Genomic DNA, 18,930 nt, shown 5'->3' with positions numbered 1-18,930 from the left:
GGGTCGGTCGGGTCTCGGGTCGGTCGGGTCTCTTGTCGGTGGGGTCTCGGGTCGGTGGGGTGTTGTGTCGTCGTGTCTTGTGGTCCGGGCGGGGGACGGGGCTGGGGTGAGCGGCGAGGTCGGATGGCTATGAGATGATTTAATGGCCGCTGGCATAGCGCGAGCGCTCCGTCCCGCGCCACTGCCAGCTTCGTCTTCGTCACAATATCTACGTAAAAACTGTCTTTAGCGTTAACAGTGGCACCATTTACAATTCGTCCCACAATTTTTTTTACTAGGAGTAGCAGACTCGGTTGTCTTGACGAACATTCAGTAACGTTTTCCCCATTATTCCCTCAAATCACAACAACACGAGTGTCAAAAAGCCGCACGAAGGGGTCACAAAATGTCGCACCGGTGCGAGGGGTTCATGCGCGTGCCTGGCGCGCATCCGAACGCATCAGCAAACTCGGCGACGTGCCGAAACCCCTTGTCGCACTGCCCGTCGGCGACGCCCGGAGGCCCGCTGGTCCTCGCGCAGCGCACGTAACACGCGGCGACGAAGAAGAGCTGCTCAGGGCTCAGGAACTCGAGGCCGCGGACACGAACGTCTGTCGCGGCGTTGCGCGCTCGGTACGCGTGCAGAGCAGTCTTCAGGGAGAGGGGCTCCAGGTAAGGCGCGAAAGAATTCCGGTCGATCTGCGAGAGTGAATATACAAACCGGAAACTTTGATGAGGCTCGGAATGATACGGCCGCCGATATTGCGGTGCAGCCAATGTGCATGCGCACACGGACGAAGATAGACACGTGGTGTGCAATGCAACGCCAACGCGACCACCAGTCTGTGCTTTTGACATTACGGTATAGACAGTCTTTTGCAAATATAAACTGCATCAGAGCACTCTATCGCAGTGCATATGCTAAACTGATCACCTTCGTTGATTCCGACTGCATATATCTTTCCTGGCTTGCGAATACTGACCCGTTAATTTTTTGAGAATTAAACTCCGCGATGAACACCCAAACTCCCTTAGACGTCCTGTGGACGTCCAAGGGGGTTTCAGTGTCCATTGGGCTTGGGCCGACATGAGAAGTGCGCAGTGATGTGCGATTTAGAGGAAGACACTGCAGCCGCAGAGCTGGACGTCGGTGTGCTGACTCGCACGCTTTCTTGCAGGTGTAGAGTGCGTGACAAACTTTCGAAACTGGCTGCGTACGTCCCTGCTGTCCCTGAGGCGAATGTCGCGAGAGATATTCTGTCATTGTTGATTTGCCAGAAACGATGGCTAGAAAGTTCCTCTCGACAGGACTGACACCCTGTATAGAGACTATTTGCGGGAAATAATTTAGATTGATTTTATTAGCAAGATGTACCAATGCTGAAGTTGATCTGCTCTGCTATCGTGCTTTTTCTATTTGTCTGGCTATCATCGTGCTTTTTCTATAGTGCTACCGAATATGCACACGTTAGCTAGAAAAGCGAAGCTTCGAGCTTCAGATGCGAGCGTTTTAAGTTTGTATCGCAAAATATAAGTGCGTAATGACGCGTCTGTAGCTACGTGCTCGATGCCAGACGTCTGTCTTTATCTGACATCATAAGTTATTTTTCGCTCAAAAACCATAGAGACACGCAGAAGGCAACACTTCGTGTTCAATACTGTTGATCAGTTCGTTTTATTATAACAAGGCTTTGACGCTTAAGAGAAAAAAAACTGGTCCGTTAAGAGAAGATTAATAAAGCAAGGGCAGTGTGAAGAACGGAGTATTCACCACTCCAGAGCATTGCTCGAGCACCACCTTGCGGTCAGTGCGAAAACCGCCGATTCAGCTACAGCATGTCGTTGTAGTTGTAGATTGTTTCGGTGCAACAGCATTATGCCCCTCTGTCGCCAAGGAGGCGGTAGTGAGGCGTCCAAGACTGTACACATAATACTCGGGTAGTATGCTAACAACTCTGAATGGCTTGGTTGTACTCTCACCTTATTTGATGTGGCGTTCTCCATACAACGAAAGTGGTCCTTGAAGGCACCTAATGCCTGACGAGACGTTAAGTAGGCCCAGAGGAAGAGCTCACTGAGCGCTTCCGCCAAGCGACTGCCGATCCCGGCGTAGTTGAGCGCGTGAGTGGCACCATGATCGAAGTACGGAAAGCTGAAGGCGTGCGGCAGCAGGGACACGTCGCGTTCCCACCCATCAGCGCGGAGTACATACAGTCCCAGCTCCTGGATGACCTTGGACAGACGCCGGGAAGAACGGTTCCGGAACGAAGCTCGAGCGGCGAGTTGCCAGTTGGCCACCAGCGAGCCGCCCATGTCCACTAAGCCTTCCTGGTCGACATCCTTGGGCTCTGTAATCCGGCAACGGAAACGGTGTACAATCGTACTACGTCCACATGTGACCTATCTCGACGCACTGCACAACACCATCTCCACAGAAGACTTCCTAGAAGCCAGCAGGTCCAGCGTAGCCCTCAGTTGCAGTAAGTCGCAAAACATAATCCTCAAGCAATCACGTGGTGACCGTGGTGACTGTTATCGTCGAACGCAGGTGAGGCGCTCGGCGATAGCGGTGAGTAAAGCGGGAACGGGCACAGGTGAAAGTGTCAGAGCGCATCTACAGTGCGCGTACATACAATATGTACTACAAGGGACAGAAGTGGTAGACTCCACGCGGCGGGAGCGGGAGCAACGAAAAACTGCGTTGCAACGCCATCTGCAGGTGGCATTTGGAATCGAGATAGCCAATGCGAGACCTTTATCATCAGCAGGCATGTCGCTTGGCTCGTTTCAGTGTTTCGTGCTTTAGCTCGTCAAAATGCCTCCATTTTCCGCTGCTCCGTCTCCCGCCGCGTGGAGTATAGCACTTTTGTCCCTGACGGTACATACACATGACGGAAGCCAACTGCCAATTTTTCTCGATGTGGTCGTAAAAATTTATTTATCGAAACTAGACGTCATCTTTCATTCCAGACCCCATTTTGCTGTTCTATGGTTGAGAATTACATGATCTTCAAGCGGCCTAATTTTCCTAAATAATGCAGCCCCTGCGATCATTCGCACTGTTTCGTTGAGGTTTGACGTCAGGTCGTTGATGTAACCAGAACTACGATGGCTCCGCACGCATTTCTTCACTCCATACTGCACACCAGACGTTACTTTTATATAAAAAGGCCTGATGCATGGCCTTGGAATTGCACGTAAAAAAAATGGTACGCTTTTAACGTAGTTAAACCGAGCGGACGTGCGAAGCATGTTTTTAGCCTGATTGGCTGATGGTTTTACTTTGCTGGGTCGTCGGCTCGTCTGACGACGATATTCGACGCGGGTTAAGCTCTGGTCGAGGTAAAGCTTATCTGATCGGTTCGCGCCGGAAATCGAAGTTGATGAAGACCACGATGTGCAATGCACAGCGCGAGTATGTGTTGCAGTTTAACACGAGGCATGTTCGGATGAGGTGGCATCATAGTGCTTTGTTGCACTGACCAGCGAAGTTGACCTCTTCGCGCCAGCACGGGTTCAAACCCCAGTCAGGGCTAATTCATTTAATTATTTTTTTATTTCACGCGCAAGAAACTTAACTTGGCGTCTCTCTTCTCAGGCAACGGCTGAAGAGCGTAAGGTCGGTTGAAAGATTCATGGTTGGCTTTGGTGAGCGCATAACTGCTTTGGCACCAAAAGCGTTTGATTAAAGGAACAAGGCGTCATCGTGGCTGTGTTTGTCAAGAGCGAATGTGAGGCCATGAATAGTTTTCAACAAGTACGTTCCCAATGGGCACTAAAACTCCCCTGTATGTCCTATGGACGTCTTGGACGTCCAAGACAGTTTCGTCTATCATTGGGTTGTAGTTCGTAGCCTTTTCCTAAAGCCGCATTTTAGAAACAATTAGATTGTTTTTGCCAATGATTGTCACGAGGAGCTTCAGGATATTTTCATTGATATTCGATTGAGCCCAGGTAGGTGAAATGGGGCGACATACATGGTCTGTTCTGAAAGTAGTAGGACTCATTTTTTTAAACAAAATTTATTCAAGGGAATAGTACAAACCATTACAATTTTTCAAGGTAGCACCCTTCCGAACCTACACGCTGCTGCCAATGAGTTTTACAGTTTTCGTACGAATCCAGGAACGCCTGGACCGGAATGCTATTTAGCTCCCTTGTCACGGCCTGCTGAACCACCTCTACCGATCCGTGATGTTCCCCCTTAAGCGTCGATTTTATTCTCGGGAATAGAAAAAAGTCTGGCGGGGCCAAGTCGAGGCTGTAGGGGGCTGAGGCATCGTTGCCGCCTTGTGCTGGGCAAAAAATCGGGGTCCTCATTCACATGATGAAGAAGATCCTACCGGTTCGCCTTTTCCTCCTCTGACAACACTCCCGGCACCAACTTCGCGCACGCTATCCTCATGGATAAGTTTTCTGTCACGATCTCAAAAACTTGGGTTTGAGGAATGCTCAAGTCATCAGCAATCATTCTGATACTCATTCTATAATCACTATTTGTTAAGTAAATGTTTCACTCGCTACACATTTTCGTTGGTCTTACTGGTCGAAGGGCGTCTGGAGCGGTCGCCTTCCTCCACTCTTTCCTTACCTTCTCGGAACAGCTTGTGCCACTCAAAAAACACCTGATCTACCCATGGAAGCGTCACTGTAGGCCTCCTTAATCATTTTGTGAGTCTCTTTGCCCCTTTTATCAAGATTTACTCAAAATTTGATCGCGTATCGCTGATCCAGTCAACGCTCGACGATTCTGCGTGACGAGACGTTTTGACAGGGGTTCGCAGTACAAGCGACCTCCTCTCTTCAACGGCCGAGAGCCGACTGCCCATTTTACCCAGCATTCCCAATATCACCCTTCAACGATCCTGCACGCGCAAAACACCTCTCGTCCGCCCGTTCACCCAGGAAAAAACCAGTCCTACTACTTTCAGAACAGACCCTGTATTTGCACCCATTTGAAGTGTCACTGGATTTAGGAACAGGAACAAATCTTGCAGCCACCGGGCTATCATAGAAAGTTAGAACTTTGGGGTTTAATGAACTGATTCACTTCCTGTGACATATACTCCAACTTGAGGGTTCGCAGGGAAACTCTAGGACTAACGGGAACTGTTTTCGGGCAAGTGTTTATCCGGGTGCCTATCCGCGCGTATACGTACCTGATTCGCCGTCGTAGTCCTCTCCGGCTGGTTTGTCCAAGTACTGCAGTGCAAGAGAGGTGGAGTTCCAGTCGTGGACCACAGTCACGTTCTCATCATAATGCTTCCAGCGGAGAAGCTGCCCATGCAGAGACTGACGGACGTCCCAAACAAGCGCCTGTGCTTGAGGCCGAAGATCCCCAGGGAGAGTGGCGTCGCTGAATCTGTAAATGTGCACTATGTGTCACTTTCGTCTCGTGGCGTTATGTTAAAATGAAGCTGAAGAACCGTGGGGTTGAGGAAGCAGCCCGCTGTTTAGTTCTTTCTCATTTCTTAAATCGTCATGCGAACCCGCTCAGCGCAAAGCGGACATATACACATGAGTGAGGGCAGTACGGCAGTACATTCTTGACCGTTGACCGTGACACACAGCGCATAACACAGGAATATATCACGCGCCGTTAAAATCTTGAATGGGCAGGGTTGCGCTCATTTCAGTCTCCTAAGTTACAATGCAAAAAAAGCGATATAATGAAAGTAACTTGCCGTTAATTAATTTGCTAGCTGCTTGATAACCTATTTTTTCCTCGTATTTGGAAGAAACAAACGAACACAAGACCAGCAGTACTATTTCTATTTTTTTTCGTGTTTTTATCTCAAGCTGCTTGAGTCATTTTAAGCCCGGAAAATAAGTGTGTCTCCACAGGCAGCGCTTTTAACGGCTCTAGAGTGCAAAGCACCCAGTGCTTCTCTGAAACTCTTCCTGACGGTTCTCTGTTGACAGATGAGTCTGTGAACTACGCTTAATTTTAGTGTCTTTACTGCGTCGTCTTCGGACCCAATGATTGCACAGCTATACAGAAAGGCTAGGCGGGATGAAAAACCTCCTAACTATTTTGGAGGCAGCTTGTACGCCAAACGACTGCAGACAGTTGTTAATATAGACACTGTTCCTTTTTTTTACCTAAGCGAACTAGCTTCTTCCATACGAATTACTCACTTGCAGCAAACCTGCCCTGCCCTGCCCTGCCCTGTCCTGTCCTGCCCTGCCCTGCCCTGCCCTGCCCTGCCCTGCCCTGCCCTGCCCTGCCCTGCCCTGCCCTGCCCTACCCTGCCCTGCCCTGCCCTGCCCTGCCCTGTCTGCCTCTCTGTCTGTCTGTCTGTCTCAGTTAGGTTGTAAAGAAGAAAAATGAAGCTTGCTCCGGAATCCTGACGAAAAACCGATCATCATGCTTGCACGCGTCTTGGAACCGGCTTATGCAAGAAATTGATTGTGGGTCGCCGACGTAGGTGGGTGAACTCTAATGAGTGGACTCACCCGGGCTCACTCATGCTAATTTCAAGCCACGATCCGATTCGTGAGTGAGTCTAGACTCACGTTCAGATCATGATCTGAGTCATGAGTGATTCCGGACTCACGTTCAGATTTTGACCTGAGCCGTGAGTGAGTCGAGAAGCACGTTCAGATCATGATCTGAGCTGTGGGTTCGGACTCACATTCACATCATGATCTCAGTCGAGGTGAGTCCGGGCTCATGTTCAGATCATGATCTGAGTCGAGGTAAGTCTGAGCTCACAATCAGATCATGATCCGAGTCGTGGTGATGCATGCTGACATTGAGATTTTATAAATAGTGGTCAGTCCGGTCGCGTTTAGTGTTCACTCGTAATACCTATTGCACTTAAATGAGCCCAGATGAGTCGTGAGTCGAAATAAGTGAGCCTAGACGAGTCGTGAGTTGAAATGAGTGAGTCCACATGAGTCATGAGTCGAAATGAGTGAGCCCAGATGAGTCGCGAGTCGAAATGAGCCAGTGAGACCAAATGAGTCGTGAGTTGAAAAGATTGAGTGAGCCTTGATAAGTCGTGAGTCTGCGTGAGGCGTGACTCGTTATGAGTTCTTGACACCTGAAGGGAGGTGAGTTTGAGTGATCCCAAGTGAGTTGTAATCGTAAATGAGTGAGTTCATGAGTTGGAATGTGCCGAGGCTTTTATGACAGTGAGGCTCAGTGAGCGCGTAGGTTGACCAAATTTTTGTGAGTGAGACTGAGTGAGCACTCGTGATTTTGCCGAGGTATGGTCGCTGATAGACAAAAGCCGCGAACTATCGCTGCAGTCAGGAACCGAAGTATCAAAGTATTGTACACTACAACGCACCTGTGAAGCAGGCTGTCGCCGGTGACGATGAAAGTTTTGCTGAAGCAGAACGCGCGGTGTATGAGCTGCACCTTCTGCTCGGTGCCGTAGAAGTTGACTAGCAGCTCCTGGTTAGCAAACCACGCCGCCACCTGAACCGTACACCAGGACATCAGAAGGTGCATCTGTTCCTCCCCGTACTTCTTCCACAAACTGAGGAAGGCACGAAGAAAGGGCACTGACTCGCTCAGGAACCCGACATCTTCATCGTCACGCAACCACACTCCGTAGTCGTTCAAAGCTCGCTTCCACCGCTCCAGCGTGAGGTTTGGGACGGAATTGTAGAATAACTCCTTTTTCATCTTGAACGTGGGATGTGCGGTAGCGTTTTTCCAGAGCTCGTCCCATATCTTTATTTCGACATTTCGTGTTTCTTCAAATGTCACTAGGTCACCTTGAATGGCGGTGCTACTTGCGGCATTGAATTTTGTTTTCAATACCTCGAAATAATGCTCCCTGCTGCCAGGGGAACGAAGTTGCTCTTTTGCCCTGCGGCCTAATATGAAGAAAGCTAGCGGTGGTCGCAGCAGCAGGTACTTTTTTCGCTTAGTATTAATTACCTCGAAAGTAAGGATACCTGCCCAACGAAGTTTCATGGACACGTGCAGCAGGGAGTGTAGGAAATCTGGACGGTGCGCCTTGAGAGGCCACACGATGTTCGCTCCCTCCAGCGCCAGCGCGACGTGTAGTAGTTCGTTGCAGCGGCCTCTTCCAACGCATTCGCAACTGAGGTAGAACGCTGCGGCGCGTTGCATCATATTTTGACCACTCTTGGGTACGTTCATATCTCGAACAATGTGGTACATTCGAGTGAGAGCGGACAGGAGCGCAATGTCGTTGACACTGGCTTCGTAGCGACTGTTCCAGCCATCGCATACATAATGTGTGAAGCTGTCGCAAGGGTTCACAGAGACGTTTATGGACTCTTGCAGCCGCTTCGAGTAGGCGGCGCATGCCAGCGTGTCGCAGGTCTTGTATTGACGTCCATGGGAGGGGCCTCGAAATGCCAGAAGCACAGTGGCGAAGACGGCTAGTAATAGGCAGGATGTCCCGGCGCAACATTTGATGCAGATGCGCCTCTTGGGGACCTCAGGGCTCTGAAAGGGTGCACCACAGAAAAATGAATTAGGTCGCCGCTACTTCGGGCTCAAGAGTTTTGTATGTGCGATATATCAGAAAGCACATGAATGTGTATAAAGTAATCCTTTGTCTGCTATACTCCTGCTTTTAATGTCCATCTGACCAAGCAAAATGTCCCGGCGAAAACGAAATGTACCCTTGCTTAAACAGTTTGCAGAGCCGAAAATTTTAATAGAACACAAATGAAAAAAGGTTGCAATGATGAGCAATAAAAGCTTAAATCCAGGCCTACTCATTTCTAACAATCATGAATCCTTTACCGCATCCTCAATGAAGACTTTCTTAAACCTGAGTCATATAGAATACATTTTATGGTTTACGGGGGTTTAACACCCTAAAGCGACGAAGTCTATGATGGACGCCGTAGTTAAGGGGTCCGGAAATTTCGACCACCTGGCATTCTTTAACGTGCACTGACATCGCATAGTACACGGGGCACTAGAATTTTGCCTCAAATCAAATTTGACCGCCGCGGCCAGGATGTGCCAGCGTATTCGCCAACTGCAGCCTGTACAGCCACAAGGCTTGAAACCACGGTGAATTGATCACGGTGACTGAAGATTGTCACAACGGCCTACGTAAAAGGGATAATTATTCCCTAAATAATGCTTAAAAGTCTATACCAACCCATTGTTACTAACCATGTAATGTTTAGTTTAAATTGAAAAGTGATATTCCAGCGCTGTGAATAATCTGTGTAAAAGTATGCAGTAAATTTATTGAAAATCTTAAACGGCGTTATATGCCACTATGCATCACGGTTTGCGACCTAAAAAGGAAAAGAAATTAAAAATGACATTAAAAAAACAATAAAATTACAGTACAGAGAGCGGAGTCGAACGGCCGACCTTCAATACGCAACACGTGCCTCTAATCCACTGCGCCATAGCGGCGATGTCAAGCCGTCGTTCTGAATGAATATTTATAACCAGCCTTAATGGTGGCTGCTACCTGCCGGTGGGCGGCGCTGTCATCGCTGGCTGTACCGGCTGCATTTGGCGAACACGCTGCCAGGATCGAACCCGATATGACTGAGGTTTCATAAAGACTTAATTGAGGATGCGGTAACCAATTCATGATTCGTAAAAGTAAATACGCCTGGATTTGAATTTTTATTGCCCATCATTGCAACCATTTTTCATTGGTGTTCTATTAAGATTCTCGGCTCACCACACTGCTTAAAGCAAGGGCACATCTTGTTTTGGCCGGGGCCTTTTGCTTAGTCAGGTGGACATTGCGAATGATTCAGGAGTGTAGCAAACAAAGAATTTTTTTTGTTATAATGCTTCAGGCGACTGACTACTTGGGAGGAGTGGGGAAAAAGGGGGATAAATATGGAAACTGTCGCCGTATTTTTTCTCAGACATGAAAAAACATATTTCCGAGTCATTCCCTAGCATCCCGGCATCACGTTCACCAAAGATGAAGACTACTGCTTAATAGGAACACAGTCAAATGTAATTAAACTTAAAACATTAAAATGTCGCATTTTGCCCCACTCTATGAGGTAAAATATAACAGTGCACAAGACCGACTGAGTAAAATCACCACACTATTCTTCCCTGCAACGAAACCATAGGAATTTGGCTCCATTAACTGCTATAGGCAATCTTTTAGAGCCTACTCGAGAGATAGACTGTCGCCCTAGCTTCCTTATTCCTGGAACCCTTAAAATGGGGCGCGAAAGTTTTGGACATCAGTCTAGGTGGAACCTCTGTTCTTGGCCGCATCTTTCACAGCACCTAGGTTTTAACTAATGCATTTAGTCGATAAGTAAGTTACTGTAAGTTATTTCTTTGTTGGAGGTTGTTTTTTATATAACTTGCAGTTGTTGATTTGTCTGCGTGACTTAGTTTCTTTAACTTTCAGTTTCTTTACCCTTGTAAATTCTGTAAATGTATTTCTTTGTTTCATGATCTTTATCATCAGTAGTCTCCTTCTTCATCACCGCCGAATCACCACTTTTGGAGAGGCCTGAGGCCCCCTGAAAAGCACAACGAACCCTATTTAAATTTACTACATCCATACACTTCTCGGTGTTCAACCCCTTCCTAATAACCTTTACAAGTATTACGGACAAGCTCAGGACACCAATTGGCTAGACGCCGCAGGAACAACGCATGACGCTGTAACAGGTGGCTACAGTCCAACCCTAACCCCCTCCCTAAGTCACAGTCTTCCATCGGGCTCTACGCCTGAGGTGACAGAGGAGGCAGCCATCGCCTTAGCCCTCGCACATTGGGATGCTAAATACATCTTAAACGAGTCTGTCCAGCATTGCCAGAGGCAAGATTCACACCCCTGCTTGGCACTTGTTGAACATCCCCACCCAAAATTTACCGCGCAGGGTAGAGCCCAGATATCTCCGAGCTTGCCTCTCCGCCCAGGTTTCTTGACGTTTTCGGTGCGCTGGTCGGCATTCATTGTTTTGAAGCGGAAAGCTTTACTAGGATAGTCAACACCGCGCTACAGTGCCTAGAATTCTAGTATTCTAGTATTCTAGTATTCTAGTATTCTAGTATTCTAGGCACTGTAACCGCGCCTCGCGTGAGCCGGAGCCATATTTGCCACTTCTGCTCATGCGCGAAAGGAGTGATGTCACACCCGGCGCAGGTGGCCGCAGCAGTCGCCGCCTACTCGTCACTACTTAAAAAAAAATTGACAGGGGTTCAGCTTTGGTTAAGCCTGATAGGTTGCGAAAGCAAAAGCGCAGCGCCTCCAACTGAATGAACGCCGTGCGCCGCGTCTACAGGTCACGCGTGGCTACCGGCCGCCGCTGCGCGGCGACTCAAATCGTCTACGGTAATTTTTTTTATATTTTGTTTTTGATGTTGTTGCGACTGAGAGAAAGAAAACAATCTACAGCTGGTATGACGTCACAGCGGCAGTAGCGCCACAGGTGCGCAGCGCGGCAAACACACACCGTAACTGCAGCCGGGCTCTCTGAAGAAGCGAATTGGTCGCCCATAATCTACAGGTGGTATGAGGTCACAGCGGCAGTAGCGCCACAGGTGCGCGGCGCGGCGCGGCGTAACTGCAGCCGGGCTATCTGAAGCAGCGAATTGGTCGCCCATATTCACTCCGCTAAAGGTTAAAGGTAACTGCGGCCAGCTCACGCGAAGGCTTGAAAGTGCGAGTAGTATTGCTTTCGCAATAAAAGAAACTGCGCAGACGCTGGGAATCGAACCAGGGCCTTCGGCCTTTGAAGCGGAGACGCTACCACTCCGTCACTAAGGTTCAATGTTTGAGCGTGAATAAAGCCGCATCTAGTGAATGCATGGGTTTCACTTGGAAAGAAACTGCGTCGTGTATGGGAATCGAACCAGGGCGTTCGGCATTTGAAGCGGAGACGCTACCACTCCGCAACGAATGCTCAAGTTTTGAGCATGAATAAAGGCGCATGTAGTGAATACACGGGTTTCATAAATAAAGTAAAATTAATAAAAAAATAGAAATAAAAAACAATATAAGTGAGCAAAGGAAGACTAAAAACAATAACAATAAGAAATGAAACAAATATCAAAATAAATTGAAAAACAAAATATGCCAAAGAAAAACAAGGAAAGAAATGAAAATGAAAATAAAATGAAAAAAGAAAAATAACAAAAAATAAGAAAGAAAAAACAAAAAATGAAAAAAAAAATACGAAAAAAACTGCGCCAGGAAACGCTTTCGCCTTGCAGCACTTTAGAGAGCCAAAGTGCCCCCTGAATTTTAACCGCGCCGATTACCGTCTCCTCCTCCGCCTCCGCACAGGCAGTGTGTGAACGGCCGAACGCCTCCACCGTTATCGTCGTGCTCCCAGTGCATTGTGCGCGAACTCCGACAGCCATAACGTCAAACCAAGCATAACTGCAGCTTTTCGCTTGCGTATCCAGGCTTAACCAGAGCTAAGCCACTGCCTAATTTTTTTCTTTTGTACGTTCAGACTTTCCTAGAGAGCGGAAAAACACGCGCACAGCTTTTAGAGAAAGCAACAAAGCCATTACATTTACTTTAGTCCAACCGAACTACGATAGAATATCGCGTTTTGCTCAGCATCTAGCATGCTGCTAAAATGATTTTATCTCAGTCACCAGGGGCGCGAAAATTCTATAACTTTGCATAACATGACACCAATAAACAACGGTAATTCCTAACCTGCACTAACCTTGGTTTGGTTTGGTTTGGTTTATGGGGTTTAACGTCCCAAAGCGACTAAGGCTATGAGAGACGCCGTAGTGAAGGGCTCCGGAAATTTCAACCACCTAGGGTTCTTTAACGTGCACTGACATCGCACAGTACACGGGCCTCTAGAATTTCTCCTCCAAAGAAATTCTAGCCGCCGCGGCCGGGATCGAACCCGCGTCTTTTGGGTCAGCAGCCGAGCACCATAGCCACTGAGCCACCGCGGCGGCACTAACCTTGGATACCAGGTTGATTTAGCTGCACAGTTCTGACAAGTCTAAAGGACAAAATGCTGCGCCTTTTCAGCAGCTTTCTGTGATGCTCATGCGGCGGGTCATAACGCATAAATACCAAGGTAGCATGTTAGCTCATTTAAATACGACGGGGTGGTGAGTAACAAGCTGTTGCGTTTTGCTCCGTGCCTCGTTCTGCCCCACTATCCCCTTTTATGGCCACAAAAACTTTTATGGAACGTGAATATCAGGCAAATAGTTTATTCGGAGGTGTCTAGTAATCCACTCGCCTAAAATGTCTCATGGTATGATGGACCGTTCATACTGTAGCCTGCAGAAACAAAAAATTCAGGGGCACTTTGTCTATCTAAAGTGCGTAGGGGCGAAAGCGTTTTCCGCACCACTTTGCCTATATGACACTGGTGACGTCACCACTGGATGACTTCACACATAATTGATGACGAAGTAATGACCAATTACTAATTAGCGACTAATTACAGGTTAATGACTAAAAAAAATCAGGGGGCACTTTGGCTCTCTAAAGTGCTGCAAGGCGAAAGCGTTTCCTGGCCACTGTTTGTTTTTATTTACTTTTTATTTTTCATATTTAGTTTCTATTTAATTTTTTGCTCTTTTCTTAATTTTATTGTTTTTATTTTTAATTCCACATCTTATTTTTATTTTGTTTTTTGTTTTCTTCTTTTTTTCCCCTTTTCTTGACTACTACTTTTACTTTATTTATGAAGCCCATGCATTCACTAGATGCGCCTTTATTCATGCTGGATCCTTGAGCCTTTTAAGCAGTGACGCCGAAAGGCGGACGAATTTGCCGACGCGTCTGTCGACACTTCTGCCGACGTGTCTGTCGACACGGCTGCCGACGCGTCTGCTAACGACATTATGAGCCATTAAAGGCTTTCGCCTTTATACTAATTAACTGCTAATTAATGACGCTTAAGCTCGCCTTTAGTAGTGGAACGCGACAGCGTGTTGTAGCGCTGCCAGGCAGTCCACGGAACGCCACCACCCGTTCGGCGCGTTGCCTTGCCCTTTTAACGCGACGCTTTTTGAGGAAAGGAAATTACGCTGTAATTCTCTGTCATCTCGGTGGACACCCTAACCGCACCGTACAGGAAGGGAGGAACACCACCACCCGTTCGGCTCGATGCCTTGCCATTTGAACGCAATGCTTTTTGAGGCAAGGAAATGGAGCAGTAATTCTCTGTCATATCGGTGGACACCCGAACGGCATCGTAAAGGAAGGGAGGAACGCCACCACACGTTCGGTGCGATGCCTTGCCCTTTGAACGCAACGCTTTTTGAGGAAAGGAAATTCTCTGTCATCTCGGTGGTCACTCGAACCGCACCGTACAGGAAGGGAGGAAGTGGGAGTGAGAGAAGAAAGACGGGCGGTAATGAAGAAACTAAAAATTGTATTTGCGGAAAGGAAATTTCTCAATAACTGTCTCGCATATCTCGGTGAACACCCTTCAAAACGCGGACACATCCGCCGACACACGGCTGCCGACACACGGCTGCCGACACACGGCTGCCGACACACGGCTGCCGACACACGGCTGCCGACACACGGCTGCCGACACACGGCTGCCGACACACGGCTGCCGACACACGGCTGCCGACACACGGCTGCCGACACACGGCTGCCGACACACGGCTGCCGACACACGGCTGCCGACACACGGCTGCCGACACACGGCTGCCGACACACGGCTGCCGACACACGGCTGCCGACACACGGCTGCCGACACACGGCTGCCGACACACGGCTGCCGACACACGGCTGCCGACACACGGCTGCCGACACACGGCTGCCGACACACGGCTGCCGACACACGGCTGCCGACACACGGCTGCCGACACACGGCTGCCGACACACGGCTGCCGACACACGGCTGCCGACACACGGCTGCCGACACACGGCTGCCGACACACGGCTGCCGACACACGGCTGCCGACACACGGCTGCCGACACACGGCTGCCGACACACGGCTGCCGACACACGGCTGCCGACACACGGCTGCCGACACGGCTGCTAACGACCGTATGAGGCATTAAAGGCTTTCGCCTTAATACCGGGCGACTGGGCAGCGGCGAAAACCCGGAGCAAATTTTTTCCAGAGAACGCGCGTCCCTTGTGCTTTTTTGCCTATGGTGTGCGTTTAAATCTTACGATATACGCACTGTTTGTCCGCATTGCATTATTAACTGATCTGAACGGTAAACTGGGCTAGTTGGTAGGAATTCATACTGAAAACTGCGCAAAAAACGAAGACACAGAACGAGAAGGCACGACACGGGCGCTGACTATCAACTGAATTTTTATTCAATGAAGAGGCCTATATATGTATCTTCTACCCACAGTGAGAAAGCACAAAAACACAACAACCGCGATAATCAACACAAAACACAATCACCCACTATCCCTTCGCGTGCACCGTGATGCACCCGTCAATTACACTTTCATAAAACTGCGCACAAACAAAATCACGACAACCTTAACGGTCACGCCAAAGACCCATATCGCCTGCTCGCCTTAAGAAATCTGGCCAAAAAGGTTATCTCCCTGTCAAGCAAGGCCACAGATGGTGATGCCACACAGGAATCCGAGTCTTTCTTGATTAGGTAAGCCTCCACCATCTCCCTACATACCTGATCGCTATGTTTGAACAAGACGCTGGTCCTGTTCAAATGAGGGTAGCATTTTTCGCAACCCTTGCAATGCACGGCGAGATTGGAGGAAGCCGCGCCCTTCAACGACCTACGATGCTCCGCCATCCGCTCGTTCGCGCCCGTGTCGTGCCTTCTCGTTCTGTCTTCGTTTTTTGCGCAGTTTTCAGTATGGATTAACTGATCTGCCTGCATCAGTTATTGTCAATATAAAGCTCGCCGAATGTAACCGTAGTGGTCAAAAACGTGCAAAATTCTCGGTAGCTGCCATGACCAGTAGACATTACAGCCTGTTACTACCCATCTGGGAACGAAACTTTTCAGCGGCGTTTGTTGTTTTCCTGTGTGCAGTGTGCGTTCAAGTACACATAGTTTTTATCTTTTCCTTAGCAACAACTCTCAGTTACATCCTCCACAAAAATATTAAAACGTGCCACAACACGGCAATGCAGCACTGCAGGACAAGACCAGCCAAATTTTGATAATACGGAGCTTTAGGCCACAAACAGCAGGCAGCAAGCAGCAGCGAGTGGGAAACAACAGAACTAGAAAAGCAGGAGCAATGGTGGGACATAAGCACTCTGATTCAAAAGGATATTATTGGCGCACGTTTAAATTGACTCATTTTAATACTATGGTTTCCTGTGAGCCTCCTTGATGAAGGGTTAAAATGGAAATTTTTACTGAAAAAATCTATGAGCTCATGAACATATTTAATTGCCCACGAACTTGCAACAATGCAAAATATCTCCTACTTGAAATGCAGTAGGCTCCCTGCGGTGCTCTTAGTTGGGCCCAATGGGGTTCGTGATGAAAGTAGTACAGCGCTAGAGACGTCATCACTCATGGAAATTGGTTAAAACCTATCCTTCGTTTTTCGCAGTGGGTTGCTTACCGTAATCCGAAACCCCGAAGGCTTCTTCCCATCTTGAGGGCGCTCCACGGTGGGCTGCGGCCGCGCGCTCTGAGACCTCGCGTTCGGCTGGTCTGCAGGGCAGCTCGGCTTCGTCGCTTCCTCGACGCCGACTTGGTCTGCAGACGCCTTGCGTATGGTGCGCGTCGTGTAGTGCGGTTCTGCGTCAGCGCTCTGGACTTGCTCAGCTGGAACGGTGGCGAGGTCACCAGGAACGCCGCCTGTGGCAGCAGCAGCTGGCTCGTCGCTTGCTGTTGGGAGCATCGCTTGGCCCTCGCTCGAAGCTGGCATGATGGTGCGCTCTGTTTCCGTGGGGCCGAGCGGTTGTAATCGCCTCGCGGTGACGTCACCACGCTCAGTAGTCGGGAGCTGGGACGACGTTGGCAGCTCATCGTTTCTGGTACCACCAGAAACGCCTGCAGCTCTAATCGCCGATGTCTCGGCGAGCGCTTCATGCTTGCCTGCCTGGTCACAAGCCTGCTTACCATCATCGGCGACTTGGTGGGTTCTTGTGTCGCTGCGATGATCGGGTGATCTCTCGGCGCCTCTTTTTCTCTTCTTACGCGAGGCTCTGGATGAGTCCTTCTCCTGTTCTGTGTCTTTCGCGTGTTGGGGGGCTTTCTTTGTCGCCTTCTTGGAGATTCTGGAGGACTTTGGCGTCTTCGTGCCATCCTTGGCAGGAGGGTCGAGGTCCATGACCGACGCTGCAGGAAGGATGCTTCTTCTTTGTCACGTGCGAGCGCTTCACGTGCGCACGCATTTTTTTGACCACGCGCGAAAATAGAATAAAAACACAGAATTCCAAGAGAACGTAGAAACCTACACCGGTGCACAGCTACAGGTGCTACAGAGAAGGGCATCAGCAAGAATTCTGTCCATATGGAGTTAAACCAGACTACGTGGCAGAATCCGGAGCGGCGAAATTCGAATGCGGCTTATGCAAATATGATCCCAATGAAATCACTTATTTTAAGTGTCCGACAGATAAACGAAAGCTCGAGTTAGAAGGGGCAGGGCGACGGAATCAAAGTGCACTGTTAGTGGTTGTAAGAACAGATTTGCTGCACTGTCGCAAGAGCTGTTGGATGATGCGACTGGAGAAGAAGATATACAGAGCAGGACATTGCATTCAAGCATAGCGTTCTTGACACAGGAACATAGCCGGTTGTGTCCAGTCACAGGATATAAGGGTACCAGTGCCCTTCCACCCCTGATAAAAGAGCAAGAGAAGAGACTGAAACGCCAGGAAAGGCTGCAGTCTCTATTAGGGCCAACATTCTCCAAACGCCATTTGACTTGAGCAAGTGGTGCAGTGACACAGCAGGAAGAAGTTGCGGTACTCGTGCGCCTAAGCAAAACGCCCCTGGTATTTGTAGACCGAGTTACGGCATAGGACCGCCGTTATGAAAAGCAGCTGGCTTATAAGGGGTGGGATGACTGATGCAGTCGTTAGGGCTCAGGAACAACCAGCAGGTCCCTCAGGAGGACTTTTCGCGCCATGGAAACGTTTGTCATGGAAAAGTTTGGAGTAGACTTGGTAAATTTTCAGCCATAGCTGTATAAGGACCCCATTAGCTGCCAGTCTAGACTGGTGGCAAAGGTAGCGGCGGACGCTTCTCGGCAGGCACACGAACAGAGCCGTGAAAGGATGGAGAAGACAACGAAAGTAAAAAGACAGCAAGGGGTGCAGTAGTGGAGGGCTACGAAAAAGTTCTGGATCACTGCGGCGACCCGCACTTGAGCAATTCGAAAGGGAAAGTCCACAGGCTTTATGACGTTCGTGGTTGTTTTGACGTCTATGTACCATATCGACGTCCATAGTTATTTTGATGTCTAAGTGTATTTTTTCGCGTTTAATTAATCACCTAATTACACCTCATAAACCAAATTTTTCCCAAAGCAAGATTTTATCATGCACTATCTGTAACGATCATACTTTCAACTTTCACACATTTATCTTGAGAGCGACGTAATCGTGCAGACAAATTTTCGGACACTTATTGCTTACGCAACAGAGCCATATAATGCTCTCGCATTAACAATATAGATCACCGGGAATTCTTTGCCTGTACTGAGACCGCACATCCGAACGCTCTCTAATCTGAGAGTGTTAGCTGCATCATAGGGGGAAAAATTGTGTCCTCGGTTATCAAGTTACCTGGCTGGCTTGGGGCAACTTATATCACCAAACCGAACAGCAAATGCACATACAGATTCGAATGCGATCGCATTCGTGCCCGACCCGTGATGTAATTTGGTGGTCCTGTGATTTTTCCATTTACACCTCCATCGGCACCCCTGCCCAGCAAAGCACCGAGAATGCTGAAAGGAAGGAGGGTGAGAGGTTGATTCGTTGATTGGGGTTTAACGTCCCAATGCGACTCACGCTATGATGGACGCCGTAGTGAAGGGCTCAGTGACAGAAGGTCACTGAGGGCATACAAAATAAATATGAGATTTATTTGCTTTCTAGTC

At 48.8% G+C, this 18,930-nt stretch overlaps 1 protein-coding gene across 1 annotated transcript; it reads right to left on the bottom strand.

Annotated features, from left to right (window-relative positions):
• Window positions 1–230: 230 nt before the first annotated feature.
• LOC149336529 (endothelin-converting enzyme 1-like) lies at window positions 231–17,151 on the bottom strand. The gene is made up of 5 exons (XM_089552972.1): window positions 16,438–17,151; window positions 7,275–8,410; window positions 5,139–5,341; window positions 1,960–2,327; window positions 231–678 (listed from the first exon to the last, which is right to left on the bottom strand). The coding sequence occupies exons 1-5, from the start codon at window positions 17,149–17,151 to the stop codon at window positions 379–381; spliced, it is 2,721 nt and encodes a 906-aa protein (XP_089409098.1). The 3' UTR covers window positions 231–378.
• Window positions 17,152–18,930: the final 1,779 nt, after the last annotated feature.

Source organism: Amblyomma mixtum, chromosome 7 (genome assembly GCF_055824585.1).
Source record: "Amblyomma mixtum isolate Tamu chromosome 7, ASM5582458v1, whole genome shotgun sequence".
In the NCBI taxonomy this organism is placed as follows: Eukaryota; Metazoa; Arthropoda; class Arachnida; order Ixodida; family Ixodidae; genus Amblyomma; species Amblyomma mixtum.
Note: the sequence above shows the minus strand (reverse complement) of the source record. Positions and strands in the feature narration are given on the sequence as shown.